The sequence below is a fragment of the Miniopterus natalensis genome, chromosome 2 (assembly GCF_054644295.1).
Source record: "Miniopterus natalensis isolate mMinNat1 chromosome 2, mMinNat1.hap1, whole genome shotgun sequence".
In the NCBI taxonomy this organism is placed as follows: Eukaryota; Metazoa; Chordata; class Mammalia; order Chiroptera; family Miniopteridae; genus Miniopterus; species Miniopterus natalensis.
Genome location: NC_142082.1, coordinates 37045728 through 37058966, shown reverse-complemented (window position 1 = coordinate 37058966; position 13239 = coordinate 37045728). Strand labels below are relative to the sequence as shown.

The 13239-nt window shown below is 37.5% G+C and overlaps 1 protein-coding gene across 5 annotated transcripts in view; it reads left to right on the top strand.

The window, feature by feature from the left end:
* Positions 1-13239, top strand: part of MBNL2 (muscleblind like splicing regulator 2) — a 147453-nt gene that overhangs the window by 116458 nt on the left and 17756 nt on the right. For 3 of the 5 annotated variants that reach the window (XM_087814266.1, XM_087814263.1, XM_087814264.1), the window contains one exon: positions 6453-6547. In XM_087814266.1, the coding sequence (XP_087670392.1) occupies positions 6453-6547 (95 nt within the window). Of the gene's footprint in view, positions 1-5135; positions 5172-6452; positions 6563-13239 lie in introns of those variants that run through there. The other 2 variants (XM_087814267.1, XM_087814265.1) reach the window with 2 other exon arrangements.

The window sequence follows — 13239 nt, the reverse complement described above, 5'->3', positions numbered from 1 at the left end:
GGTTGTGCACTTCCACCCTCTGCTGGATTCTTTAAGAACTGTTCAAGTGTGTCCAGCAACCCTAAATTGAGTGGACTTTTGAAGCCAAAAATGGGTACTAGCCCACTTAATTCTGTGAATTACAAGTGTTTCCATCTATAACATGATATAAATATCATAGTGAACAAACATGGGTCTCATGCTCTGAAATGGTATTTCAACTTCTGAGAAGTTTTCACACGTTTCTCTTAAATCATGAAAGAGAAAATAATTTTTTTAAAAAGGAATTAGCATAGTCTTTACCACACTTAAATCCATAACATAAGTTTCAGTGTTTATTTTGGCTCTAGCTTTTATTTTAGGCTTTCTTTCTCACAAATCACATTTTCAGCCTAATTTTAAAATGATAATGATAATAACCATTCATTGTTAATCATTGTTGTTTTAAAACTGCAAATTAAGTAATGGTGTTCAAAAATTTTTTTGTAACTTAGTAGATGGTGGGCCCATTGTTTTTAAATGGACAGATTTTGATTTTTCAATAAATACTTTAACAATTGTCATAAATATGAAACAAAAAGCATTTTATGTTCTGGAGATTACCCTTTATTGACAGGTCATTCATAGTGAAGCTTTTGATGTGCTATTAAATTCTCCCATTGACACAATGGGAATTTGGATTTTAGAAATTCTGCCTTCAGGCTGTGGAGATATTAACATAAAATATTATGCAAAATATGGGATTCTTCTCCCAAACCACTAATATAAAATTATCACCCTGGTTGATGCCCTAGCACATTTGCAGTGGGTGGGAGTTTTCCTCTTTTTATTTTTTCCTTTTTTGATAAAGATTATTTTAACCTAGCAGTTATACTTTTTCTTTGCTATGTTAGGAAAGTGGCAAAAACCACACACACTTACAAAAATAGCAGCATAATAGTTCTTGGCATTTCTCTGACAGGTTTATTCGGAGATACTGTAAGTGTTCTTAGAGACATTCTCATGTTATTCTTCAAGACAGTTCTGCCAGTGGCAGGCATAATTATTTGCATTTTGCAGATGGAAAAACTGAGGCCGTGTCTATGCTGCAAAATGGAATATGTAATTAATGGAATTATCCAGATAATTCTGACTCGTAGATTCTAAAGTTGAAATATTTGTGTAACTGAAGCAGAAAACATTTGAGGCTTTGTTGATAAGAATTACTGCCTTAGTGAAATGCTTCAGCCAATAAGAACAAAGAAGACCCACTGACTCCCTCCTTGATTTATTTCATTATGTTGGAAATATGGAATAAGTAGCACAGGGAAAAGCACTAGCACAAATGTTGCCTAGTGATCAGAACCATAACGTTACGTAAGGTTATCATATATCTTCGTGAAAGATTTGTCAGTGTTTAGTGGAAACTATATCTATATAAAACCACGGCAAAATTTATGTATCCCATTCAATTCGGTAAGCAGTCCTTGAACCCACATAATATGCTCTGGGTTCCAGAGCCAGTAATGGGAATACAAAATTGTTCAGAACGAAGCAAAACCCAAATATTAGGGAAAGCATTAAGGGCTCCGTTAGAACATGAGCAAAGCGACTTGAGAGCGAAGGAGAGAAGGGCAGGTGCTGTGTCCGATTGACAAAGGACGCGGAGAGAGAAAGACTTTCCACAGAAGGGAACTTTGCTTAGCACTTTATAAGGAAGATTTTACTAAGTGAGGGAAGAGCATCCCTGGTAGAGGGGAACAGCATGGGTTGGGAGGAGTGTATTGAGGAATAGCAAGCGGTCCACTGTAGCTCTCGTGTAAAGTACACAAGGGACTGGGGGGGGGGAGAACAGAGTGGAATGAAGAGGCGGAGATGGCGCTTGAAAGCGAGATCGGGACCAGAATCTGGCATTAAGTAAGACAACCATACATAGCAAAAGCTACGTGTTTCCAATATTCATGTCACTTTTAGGCCACGTGGAGGCCGGGGTTCATCAAATTAATTTGGCTGAGCATTTCAGCCGTATCCTGAACTTGAAGCCACTGTGAGATGTCCACCTAGCCCAGAATGGCTGCAGGAGCTGCAGCTGATGGTTTGCAGCCCGGTGACATTCACAGGCACAACACAGGAAAGCGCTCTAAGAAAGCCCCTCTCTACTGGAATACAAAAGAATAACAAGAAGTTTTTATAGGGATGACTTTGAATCCGGCCATGGTTGACTTTAAAATGAAGTCATTCACAAACTGGGTACTTTAAGTAAATTTTAGGGACAGGTTGCTCCCAACACACTTTCACTAATGGCTGAGAACATTCATTCAACCAGTTGGCCATCTACTATGTGTCCCTTAGACCTAGACAGACATAAATAAGCCCTGCTCTCCCAGAGGGTATGGTAGAGAAGACAGATGGATATTCAATAAGTGTTCATCTAAATATATAATTAATCATTTTTAGGAGTACTTTGAATGAAAAAGTAAAGAGTTCAGTAAGATTTAAAATAGAAAACTGATTTAAACAGCATATGGAGGTAGGTAAAGGAACAATTGAACAGTTTTCTAAAGAAGTGACATGTACCTTTAGACCTGGAAGATGAAAAGAATAGGGTGAAGATTATTCCAGTCAGAAGGGACAGGTTGCTGGAATCCCAAAAGTAGGACAAAGGTGTGATGTGTTTAGTTCAAAGAAATGAAAGACTAACCTGTCTGGCTCGTGATTCCAAGGGGAGTGGGGTACAAGACGAGCTGGGGAGATAGTCAGAGACTGGGCCATAGGTGGCCTTTATCCTAAAAGCAATGCAAAGGCAATGAATCATTTCCAGCAGAGACGTGAACTGACCTATATTTGGAAAGGTTTACTCTGCCAGCAGAGCGGAGAATGGACTAAGTGGAAGACAAGAAAGGAAGTGGGAAGACCAGTTAGGCTGTTATTGCACAGCTGAGAGCCTAGAGGTAACAGTGATCACAACTTGAGAAATAGCAGTAGAGATGGACACACGGACAAATACAAGATATATTTTAGAAGCAAGGTTGCTTTGACGTATTCGTGAGTTGGACCAGGAAATTTCACAAGGGAAAGTGGGGTCAGGCATAATTTTCATCTTAAGGAGAGTTACTGCATAGATGGTGATGTCCATGTAGCATTTCCTGAGGTGGAGAAACATTCTGTGGGAAAGATCAATGTTTGAACATGTGAAATTTGAGACACTTGTCAGACATCCAAGTTGAAAGGCCTGGTGAGCAATTAGGTGAAAAGACCTGAGCATAAAGGAAAAACTGAGCAGGATACATAAATCTGGTAGCCTTGAGCTCGTAGGTAGGATTTAGATCCTGGACTGAATGATATGTGGATTGAATGACCAGGGAAAAGTATAGGGTAGGCAAAAAAGAACCAGAACTGAACCGTAAAAAATTTTATATAGTGAGTGTGTGTGTGTGTGTGTGTGTGTGTGTGTGTGTGAGAGAGAGAGAGAGAGAAGAGAGAAGAGAGAAGAGAGAGAGAGAGAGAGGGAGAGATCAGAAAATGAAAGAAAAAAGTGGTTTACTATGGAGGGAGTGGCCAAGTGCTAAATGTTACTGAGACTCAGGAAGTTAGGTGAAGATGAAAGAGCTCCTACTAATTGCTGAAATATTAAATTCTTTGATGACATTAGCAGTTTGATGGGAGAGGTAAAAATGAAAGCCAAATGGGAGAGATAGAAGAATAAATAGGAACAAGGAAGTGAAAACTTATGTGTAACTTTCAGGAAATTTGACTCTGAAGATTAGAAAGATAGGGCTGGGGAAAATCCGGTGTCATGAACAGGATTTTGAGGTGTTAGTGTGGGTGTGTTTTAAGCTGGATATGTTAGCATGTTTGCTAAAGAATCCAGCAGTAGCCCAGTTAAATAGCCTCTTTTCCTGTCTAGTTAATGTTAGCCTGATCAAGATGTAGATCAGGCAAAAAGTCTTCCTCAGGTGTGAACAGTTCAGCAGAGAGAGTGAACACCTACACATCTCAAGATTCTTCATCTAACAGTTCAAACCCTAAGTGGCTACCCCTACATTCATTAAAAACGAATTCTTTGGCACCCACATGACACCCAATCTTCAGTTATCTAAATCCTTACATCACTTTGATTTTCACCCTAAGGAACTGAACCAGGAGGAGATAATTATTTTCAGTACAGTTCTTTTTTCAGTTATCCACAATATACATTAGTATTTATGGTCAGAATTTTCTAATTCAAGTACATCAATAAGACTACCCACAGGCAAGGCAATCATTCCCAAGCAAGGGCGAAAATCCTCCCTCCCCACATCCCACTTACCCACTTAGACATCAACTTGAGATTTCCTAGGAATTTTGCGAAAGGTCCCCCTCAGGGATCACCTAATAGCAAGCTATGACAAAAAATTCCCTAACCCTGGTCTTCACTTAGCCCCAATTCTACACTATTTTGCCTCTACAGTGCTTAGATTTTATTGCTAGGCACCACTCCTTTATCATAATGAGTCTGGTAGCAGAAAATAGATCACATATACACCCAGGGTATTCTGCCCCAGGGACCTCAGTCTTCCTACATTGTAGGGCTTTCAGGCAGTAATCTAAAATTCACCTGACCTACAAGCCTTTGATTTGGAGGGTCTTAATTACTGACCATTTTTATTATCATTTAGTTATTGACACAAAACATTTTACAATCAAACAAGCAAACTATAATGCAATAAGGTCAGCGTAATTCAGTGAATGCAAAACCTGACCTGAATTCAGGAATAGAATTCTATTTCTAGCCTTACCCTTGACTCACACTATGCGTGACCTTGGAGGAGTTACTCTGCCTCAGATTTTTCATCTGTAAAATATCCACTCTCTGCCTTGGAGGATTAACTTGATAATATCTGTAAAGTACTTTGAGGAAGAACACTGAAGCATTATCACCTGTCATTCTTATTAGAATCATGCTGATGTATATGAATAGAAAGTGTGAAAAGTAGTCTGAGGAGTGAGCTTTGAATAATATTGGCTTAAAATATATTTGTGTCAGTACTGAAAATGTGAATGACTCTAAAACACTGTTAACTAACCCTACTTATTTCTGGTTGTGCTTCAATCTCACTTCGAATGTTAACTCTAAACCGCTAACCTGTTTCTTTCCCTTTATTCACTTTTTCCACCTACCATTGCATGACATGCAGGGTCAGTTTTGTGCATGACACCCGCTACCAGTATTGGTAGGTTCCAACCTTTTTTTATTTGTCTTTTATATTATGTACGATACTTCACTTGCTTGAAATTTCTTTCAGAGATGGTAGAAATGTTTTAGGAAATGGTAGATCTGAAGGCTTATTTGGCTCTAGAGTTAATGTATAGGTCTGTTAAATGTACTTGTATATTTAAGAAAATGACCATTTTAATGTGACTAGAACAACCACTGTGCTAGAACAACCGCTGCAAAACATAAAATCACAAGTCTGCTTTTAAATGATCTGTATTTTGTTTTTCTTTATAGTTTATATGGTTTAGCAACAAAAGTGTACCCTATCAGAGAGGCAGGCTGATTTCATCAGTGTTTTAAAGTTTCATGGTGGTGTGCCTTTATCTCCTCTTTGCTGTGTGTTAGAATTATCAGAGTTTCCCAGAAGTATTTATCTTTTTAAACTTATAAATGGATGTATTTTGAAAACAAATATCTGACCTGCCTTGCTTATGATTCGTTTTAATTTTAAGTGTAGATTTATTTGCGATGATCACCTGTACCTTAGCACTCCCCTAGATATTCACCTTTAATAGAATATAGCCATCCCCAATGACTTGGTACAAAAGTTTGTCTTTAAGACATATGAATTTGTTCCATTTAGTGTAAAGAAAAGTAAGCATTGGCAACATTTGTCTGGCTATTTCACAGTAACTGTGTTAGAATTTACATCACGGCCATGATTTGTGCTTCACAGTTTATGGACCCATATGAAACCACAATCCCCAGTAATTTCGGTTCAAACGAGCAGCCCCAAATTGGCAAAAAAAAAAAAAATTTCAACTTAACCACAGTAAATTCTAAAAATATCCTATCCCAAATTAAGCCTACATATTGAAGCTCTGATATCTTAGAATTATGAATAATAATGAATATTATATACCCTTACTTAACTGGAAATTACACTTCATGTTTTTAGAAGCAACCATAATTACAGACACTATAGACTCTAAATTAGGAATGATCTATTGTTAGAAGTAAAATGTTTGTAAATACATCAACCAAAGTTATCTGCTTTGGCCTTTCTGGGAATCACTGATTATGTTTTAAAACTTCCTTTAATTGTACTTGTAATAAGCTATTTTCCCTTTTTTATTTCTCTCCCATGCTTCCTTGCTTTGCATTGTGATTGCATGCCATCTGCTGGTTTAACCCATGATGGCTTGCTGCTCTGATATTCACCATGCCAAAATACCACTTCTATTACCATAATGCTACACCCTCCTGTTCATTGCTCCCATGGTTCCCCTCCTGAAAGTACCCATGATGCACAGCGCTACGTCAGCCACTGTCTCTGCAGCAACAACTCCTGCAACAAGTGTCCCCTTCGCAGCAACAGCCACAGCCAATCAGGTTTGCTCCTTTTAAAGCTTTCTTTCACAAATCCCAAACTCTAAATGAGTGCTGATATTTAAAAAAAAAATTCTCGGTGAGAATTTTTTTTTCATGTTTATCCATCAAATTTTATTTTTTTAATTAGTTATAGCAAGCATTTATGGACAGGTTGCACTTATTTAGAGTTAACATTTACTGCAAATAATGATGTAGCTATGTTTTGTGTTGCACTGTTTGTTTTCGTACCTAATATTGTGTAATTAACCTGACAGGCTTAAATTCCTTTTAGTACAGCATTACGTATCCAGTGGTTTGTGAACTGCCACAGAGAAATTACAAAAGCTCTCCCTCGGGTGCTTCAAAACTGGCTAATTTTGAATCAGTTCATTCAGACCCTATCCATCTGTTATGGAGAAACAATTCTCCTCTTAGAGAAGTCTCCCCTTTTTCCATGATATCAAATTTGAGGTCTGATTGGTTCTTGTTAACATTTCACCTTGGCCATATGTGCTCCCAAACTCACTTGGTTCCCACTTTACAATGTTCAGATGCTGGCGGAAGAGCCAAACCGTACTGGAAGAAGAGGGCTTAGGCACTGAGTTCACAAAGGCTGGACATAACTGTTTAGGGACGTTTACCTCTGTTGGTTTAATGCATGTGCCAATAAGACACAGATGTCCTGTTTCTCAGTGAGGGCCAGGTGGCTATTTCCCACTCTGTAGTCACAGGCTGACTGTAATCCTAACCCCAGCCAACCCACTTGCAAACATGTGCTCCTGGTTTGGAGATTCGAATGAGGGTGAGTCAGCATAAACTCTTCCGTGGCCTAGAAAAACACTTTATTGCTCATGCCCACCCTTCATAGAAGAGCAATTTGGGTGTTGTTTCTAGCTTAGTTTAATTTAATTTTTATTTTTTTTAGATAAAATCGACATACCAATGTACTGACAAAAGATGAAAAGAGATGTAGGAGTAGGCTGGGGGGCAGGGGGGTGGGAGAAGGGGTCCAAGCTAATGAGAAAAACTGGAAAAACTGGTGTCAGGGCATAAATGGCAGGTTCCAGAATGCATTCTGTAGGTGGGAAGGGCTGATTCACACTTCTTTCTGTGTTCAAGTGAATAAGCAATTCTAGTGCTAGAAAAACTGGAAAAACTTGTGTCAGGGCATAAATGGCAGGTTCCAAAATGCTTTCTGCAGGTGGGAAGGGCTGATTCACGCTTCTTTCTGTGTTCAACTGAATAAGCGATTCTAGTGCTACAGGTTTCATCACTAAAAAGATAAGTGTGAATGCACTTGAATGAAGGAATAAAAATAAAATCCCATGACGGCTCTTACTGTGCCCTCTGAATTGTGGCAAGGCAGGAAAGAATGATGGAAGGAGTAGAGGCCATGTGGGCACTGAGAGGCTAATGTAAACTACTGACAGTTCTTCATCTGTTTACTCACCACCTCAAAAATGCCAGTTTACCTCTAAAGAAAGCCAACTCAGATTCAAAACAGATATAACAAAGAGCAACAAGTAAGTTTCTTAGCTGGGAAGATTTTTTTTTAATGATGGGATAGAAGAAAGAAGAGATAGTTTGCATCCTTCCATTATTAGGTCCAACACACCTCTTTTCACTGGCTCATTCTTAATAGAAAAGCTGGGTCATCTATTTCTTTTATGTATAAGTCCTGCCTTGTTGAACCATGATTTTGTCTTTTTCTACAGAATTTTTGTTACAAAGTGCCTTCCTAAGAAAACAAGTTTGAAGTATAATAGAGTAGTATTGGTTACAATGGAATTTTGCCTATACTTTATGGCAAGTTAAGCACCTCTAATACAGAAAGATTATGCCTAAGAATGGAAAGGAACTCAAGATAAAGAAATAATTCGGAGTTTTAGAGTAAATTATTTTGATAAATACTTGATCATGTATCATAAATATTTTTCCAGCCAAGAGATTTTTTGAGGGGTAGAAAGTATAAAATATTCAGAAGCTAAAATATATCACTTCACAGCAGAGTGTAATTGGTAAAGAAACTAACAAGTTTAACTTCAATTAAATCAAAAGAAATATAATTAAAAGTACCTGACAATAGCTTCAGGAATCCCAAAGTCTGTGTTTTGCAGTCTTGAATGTAATAGTTGCTGGACTGGGAAGGGAAATCCTTTAGCAGCTCTTAATGAAGGTCTGCTTGCACATGAAAACCACAGAAAAATAGTAATAAACATAAACTTTCAGATATGATATTCTTTATTTTCAACAAGTTTCAAAGAGCCAAGCAGCTACCAAAGAACTTGGAAATTCTCTTCATTGCCCAAGAATTCAGAATTCAGAATTGTTGATGACTGTGAAATGACAAGTTTATCATCTTAAGATTTCACCCTTGAAATTGTAATTGAATCATAGCCATGTGAATTATATATCATTTAAATATAATGAATCTCAGATTCCTCATTTGTGAGAGGAAGACTAGAACTAGACCTCCTCCAAACCCCCCCGAGCTCTAAGATTCACCAAACCTATGGTTCCTTAGCTGTTATGCTAGGCCCAAAGCAGGAGATTATAAAGGTAAACACAAACAAAATAGAAAGTGGTGCTGATGATTTGAGATTTCAGTGAATGATATACCTTCTGCCTTCTTTTTCTTCATTGAGAGATCTGTCTTTAACACAAAATGTGGTAGGGTTTTGACAGTTTTTCAGTTCCTTTGATCAATTTAGACTGTCAATTCAAATAGTTCAAATCTCATAGGTATTTGTAATTAGATACAAGTCATTCATAGAAGACAGAAGATAGACCAAAACATCCCCTGGTAGATCCTCCAATTCAGTGTTTCTTTACATGTTACCCCTGGTGAGTTAAGACGAACAGCCACAAATCTATAAATTCTCTCCTCAGGGCTTAATCAAAGTGCCAGCAATGAAAATTTTAACAGAACTTAGACTTATAGTGTGAAATGATATGAAGACAAAATCCAAATACTTTTGGGAAATATAAAATAATTTTTTGGTTATTTAGCTCTGAGAGTAGATATGAAAACAAAAATACAGTGAACAGATTTACTAACATCTATTTCATGTTAGTAAATTAAGATCTTTGGCCCTTAATATACAAATTATGCCTAATAATATTATTATTTACAAACTACTTATTATGTACAAGATACTATTCTAAATGGTTCTCTCATATAATATATTATGTATGATACGTCATATGAGAGAGGATACATATGTATAGATACACTCAATTCTTACAACAGTCTAAGTATGGTTATCACCATCCCCATTTTATAGATGGTAAAACTGAAACAAGTTTAACTACCTTAGGCCAAGAGAAACAGCTGATAAATGGTCTTGTTGGGATTTAATCCCAGGCAGTTTGACCCCAGAGGCCTTGCCATTAACCACCATGTTATACTGCCTCTCTCTGTAATTTTAAATACACAAAAGTCACTTCTTCCACAAATAAAACTATCTTTTGAATGAGACCCAATAGCAACAAACTCTGTTCATTTTTGTTTGAGCTGCATTAGCAAGCCCCTCTCATTTTCTCCTATAGCAATGGGAGATAAACTGAATTTGAGCATCGCTTCAAGTTAGTTATGCAATAGCCAGGTCATGTTTAGAAACCATATAGCAGATATATAATATATAACTAGATAGTAATATTCTGTGTAATACTATAACCAGTGAGTAGACTGAAAAATTATGAATATTTTCTATACAAATAAGATAAGTAAAAAGTAAGATATGAAGTAAAAAATAGTCATTTGTCTTAGTGAAGCCAAATTCATGGGCATATTTTGTGAATCACTGTCCAGGACTTTACTCCTAGCCTCTGCCAGTCATCTCACAAATAGCACGGTAACAAGGGAAATCAGAATTGAAAATGAGAATACCATGTAAATCAGCCAATTTAAGTCTACTAACAGATAGTCAGAATGTAACTATAAATGCAAATTTAATCTTAGCGTATACACTAAAAGAGGTAAAGGTAAAGGTAAACATCTTAGTATCTGGATTACCTATTTTTCATATTATATTCATTTCATATTATAAAAATTTTATTTAATAAAATGAGAGTGCAGACTTGAATTCCTATAACTTGAATTATTGTAGTGCCCTATGCTGTCATTGCTTCATTATTTTTATGTCAAAGCTACATTTTATTTCAAAAGAGGAGAAAGTAATTTCTAAATAAATATATTTTAAGTCTTAGTTTCTTCATTTACACACAGAGATTATTCAGTTTATTTAATCACATCCTTGAAGGCCAATTGAAATACAATTTACACTCTGTGTCTCTCCCAGAACCCCCGCAGCTAGACATGCTTTTCCTCTCCTCTGAATTCTTCAAGGACTTTATCTGCACATTTAAAGCATCATCACTAGATAGAATGACATACACAAATGTACAAAGGTGGGAAAGTGTGAAGTTTAGCAGAGAACTAATAATATATTGGTCAGAGCTTCAGTTTGCAGGAGTGGCTACAATGTAGGTTTGACGCAGATTGTGCAGGCTCTTAAATGCCAGGTTAAAGGGTTTGGCCCTTTTTTGGCCATTGATGAGTTTTCAAACAGCACAGAGCTCTAGGAAGAGTGAGCAGATGGATTCTAGGCGGGAGAGTCTGCTGAGACCATTGAGAGGTTTTAACAAGAGTCTGCACTGGGATGGGGGCAGCTGGCAGGTGGCCTACTTTGACCACAGCACAGGGACAGTTACTTTTTGCCACAGAGAAGCATAAAAACTATTTCATACTGTAGCCAAACCTGTCACATGGCAGAAAAATAAATTTGGGCTGACATGGAAGATTAACCACATGAAGTTGCCTCTGTAGGACCAGAACTGAACAGCAGTTGGGTGGACTCAGTGGTCAGATGCCTCCAGTATGCTCACCCTAAACCTGCAGATCCCACCTCCCTACCTAAATGAGACGTCAGAGACACAGAAGCTCACAGACCTCCAGGCCTGTGCTTGAAAGGAAGAGTCCCTTCAGATTTGGCGTAAATACATATTGCCCATGTTTCCACAGTTAGAGCAATGTGGACAGTGGGGCAATTATTCATCTAATTCATTCTGGGTCATGAGTCCATGCTATGGAGAAAAATTCTTACACATTGGACATTCAGATTTTTTTTTATGCAGTGCTCCACCACTATCTTTAAAACTAGTAAGATCAAATTATATTTCTGGCAATACATTAACTGACAATCACATCTTCAAAAAGTGATGATTCATCTTTAAAATTATGACCTCAAGGTCACATCTTCTGAACCCTCCCCCAAAGATTAAATCCATTTAACAGAAAGTTGACCTTAGGAAAAGCTTATTGAAAATTTGTTAATAATATATCACACACACACAGCCGTTTATTTACTGGAATATTTGGTAAGTCAGAAAATTCCATTTCCAGACATGCCTAATATAAATCTACTATAGTTAATCAACTTCACAGTATCTTATCAGAAATATGAAATAATTACATGCACCCAGGTTCATATATTATGCTGTGTCTGGCCTGCTACAAATTACTAGAGAGGGAAGAGAAAAGCAGATCATGAGATTTTATTTATTTCTCACATATAAATTTGAATGCAATTTCAGAGCTATTTGTATAGAGATCCTTAGGTTGTAAGTTAGCCTGTACTAACCAAGAAATCTAGAGAGGTAAGGTCATGTTTTACTCAAACTCTCATCTCAAAGAGTTGTATAAAAACATCTATTATTCAAAGCCATCTGTCAGGACTATATTCAGGCAAATGTAGGAGGCATTAAACATTCCCCACTATCCACCACTTGACCAATTTGGAGCCTGTTTCTTCGCAAGAAAAATCTTGGTTCTGCAAAGCCTCCGTGTGGGAGTAGTAGACTCCTGTCAGGTGCCTCTCCTGAAATACACAGTAAAGGGGTCAGCCTCTATGTGTGGATGATCCTTTCTCATGGTTTGTTGGTTCCTGGGAACAGATTATAGAAAGTAGCTGGGCCCCAAGTATGTTACACTCCAAAAAGGCCGAGACAGCAAGTGTCAGAATCCAACCCTTGTGAATTGTCCTCGGGCTGAGACATCTATCTCAGTGTTAACACTGCTGCAGTTGGTTAGCCACCTGTGACTTTTTGCTGATATTCTAACTATAGAAGGGGTTCCATTTCAGTAATGGGTCTGGTTGCTTCAAATGAGGCAGAATTGCCGCATCAAATATTTTGTGGAGAGAGGTGGAAGTGAGTGTGCGCATGTGTGCATAAAGGGAGGCAAAGAGAAAGAGAGAGAGAAAGGGAGAGGGAGAGGGGAGCCTATTGTATATATTCAAGTAAAAAAAAAGTACAAAAATTACAGTATTTGCACTCAATTATTAGTTAAAGCTTCTTGCCAATTTGATCTAAATTCCATGGTGCAGTGTGGCCAGGACATTAGAATCCAGGCTTGCTAGTTTGGTCAAAATTTTTTTAGAGGAGAGCTGGGAGGGATACTCTGTAGATGGACTGGGCTCTATGAGGACCATATAGAGACAAATCCTTTTTTCTCTTCAAGAAAACAGAAAACAAAAAAACAATTGACCTTTATTTTCCTGCCTCAGAAGCAGCTGCTTTGCAGCACTACCGTGAGGTTAAATTAATAAACTTATTTGCAGATTCTCTAAGGAAAGGCTAAGTTATATAAGTGTTGTAATCTACTACATTTTCATTTTCTATGAATAATTTATACCTCATGGTGAGAAACTTGG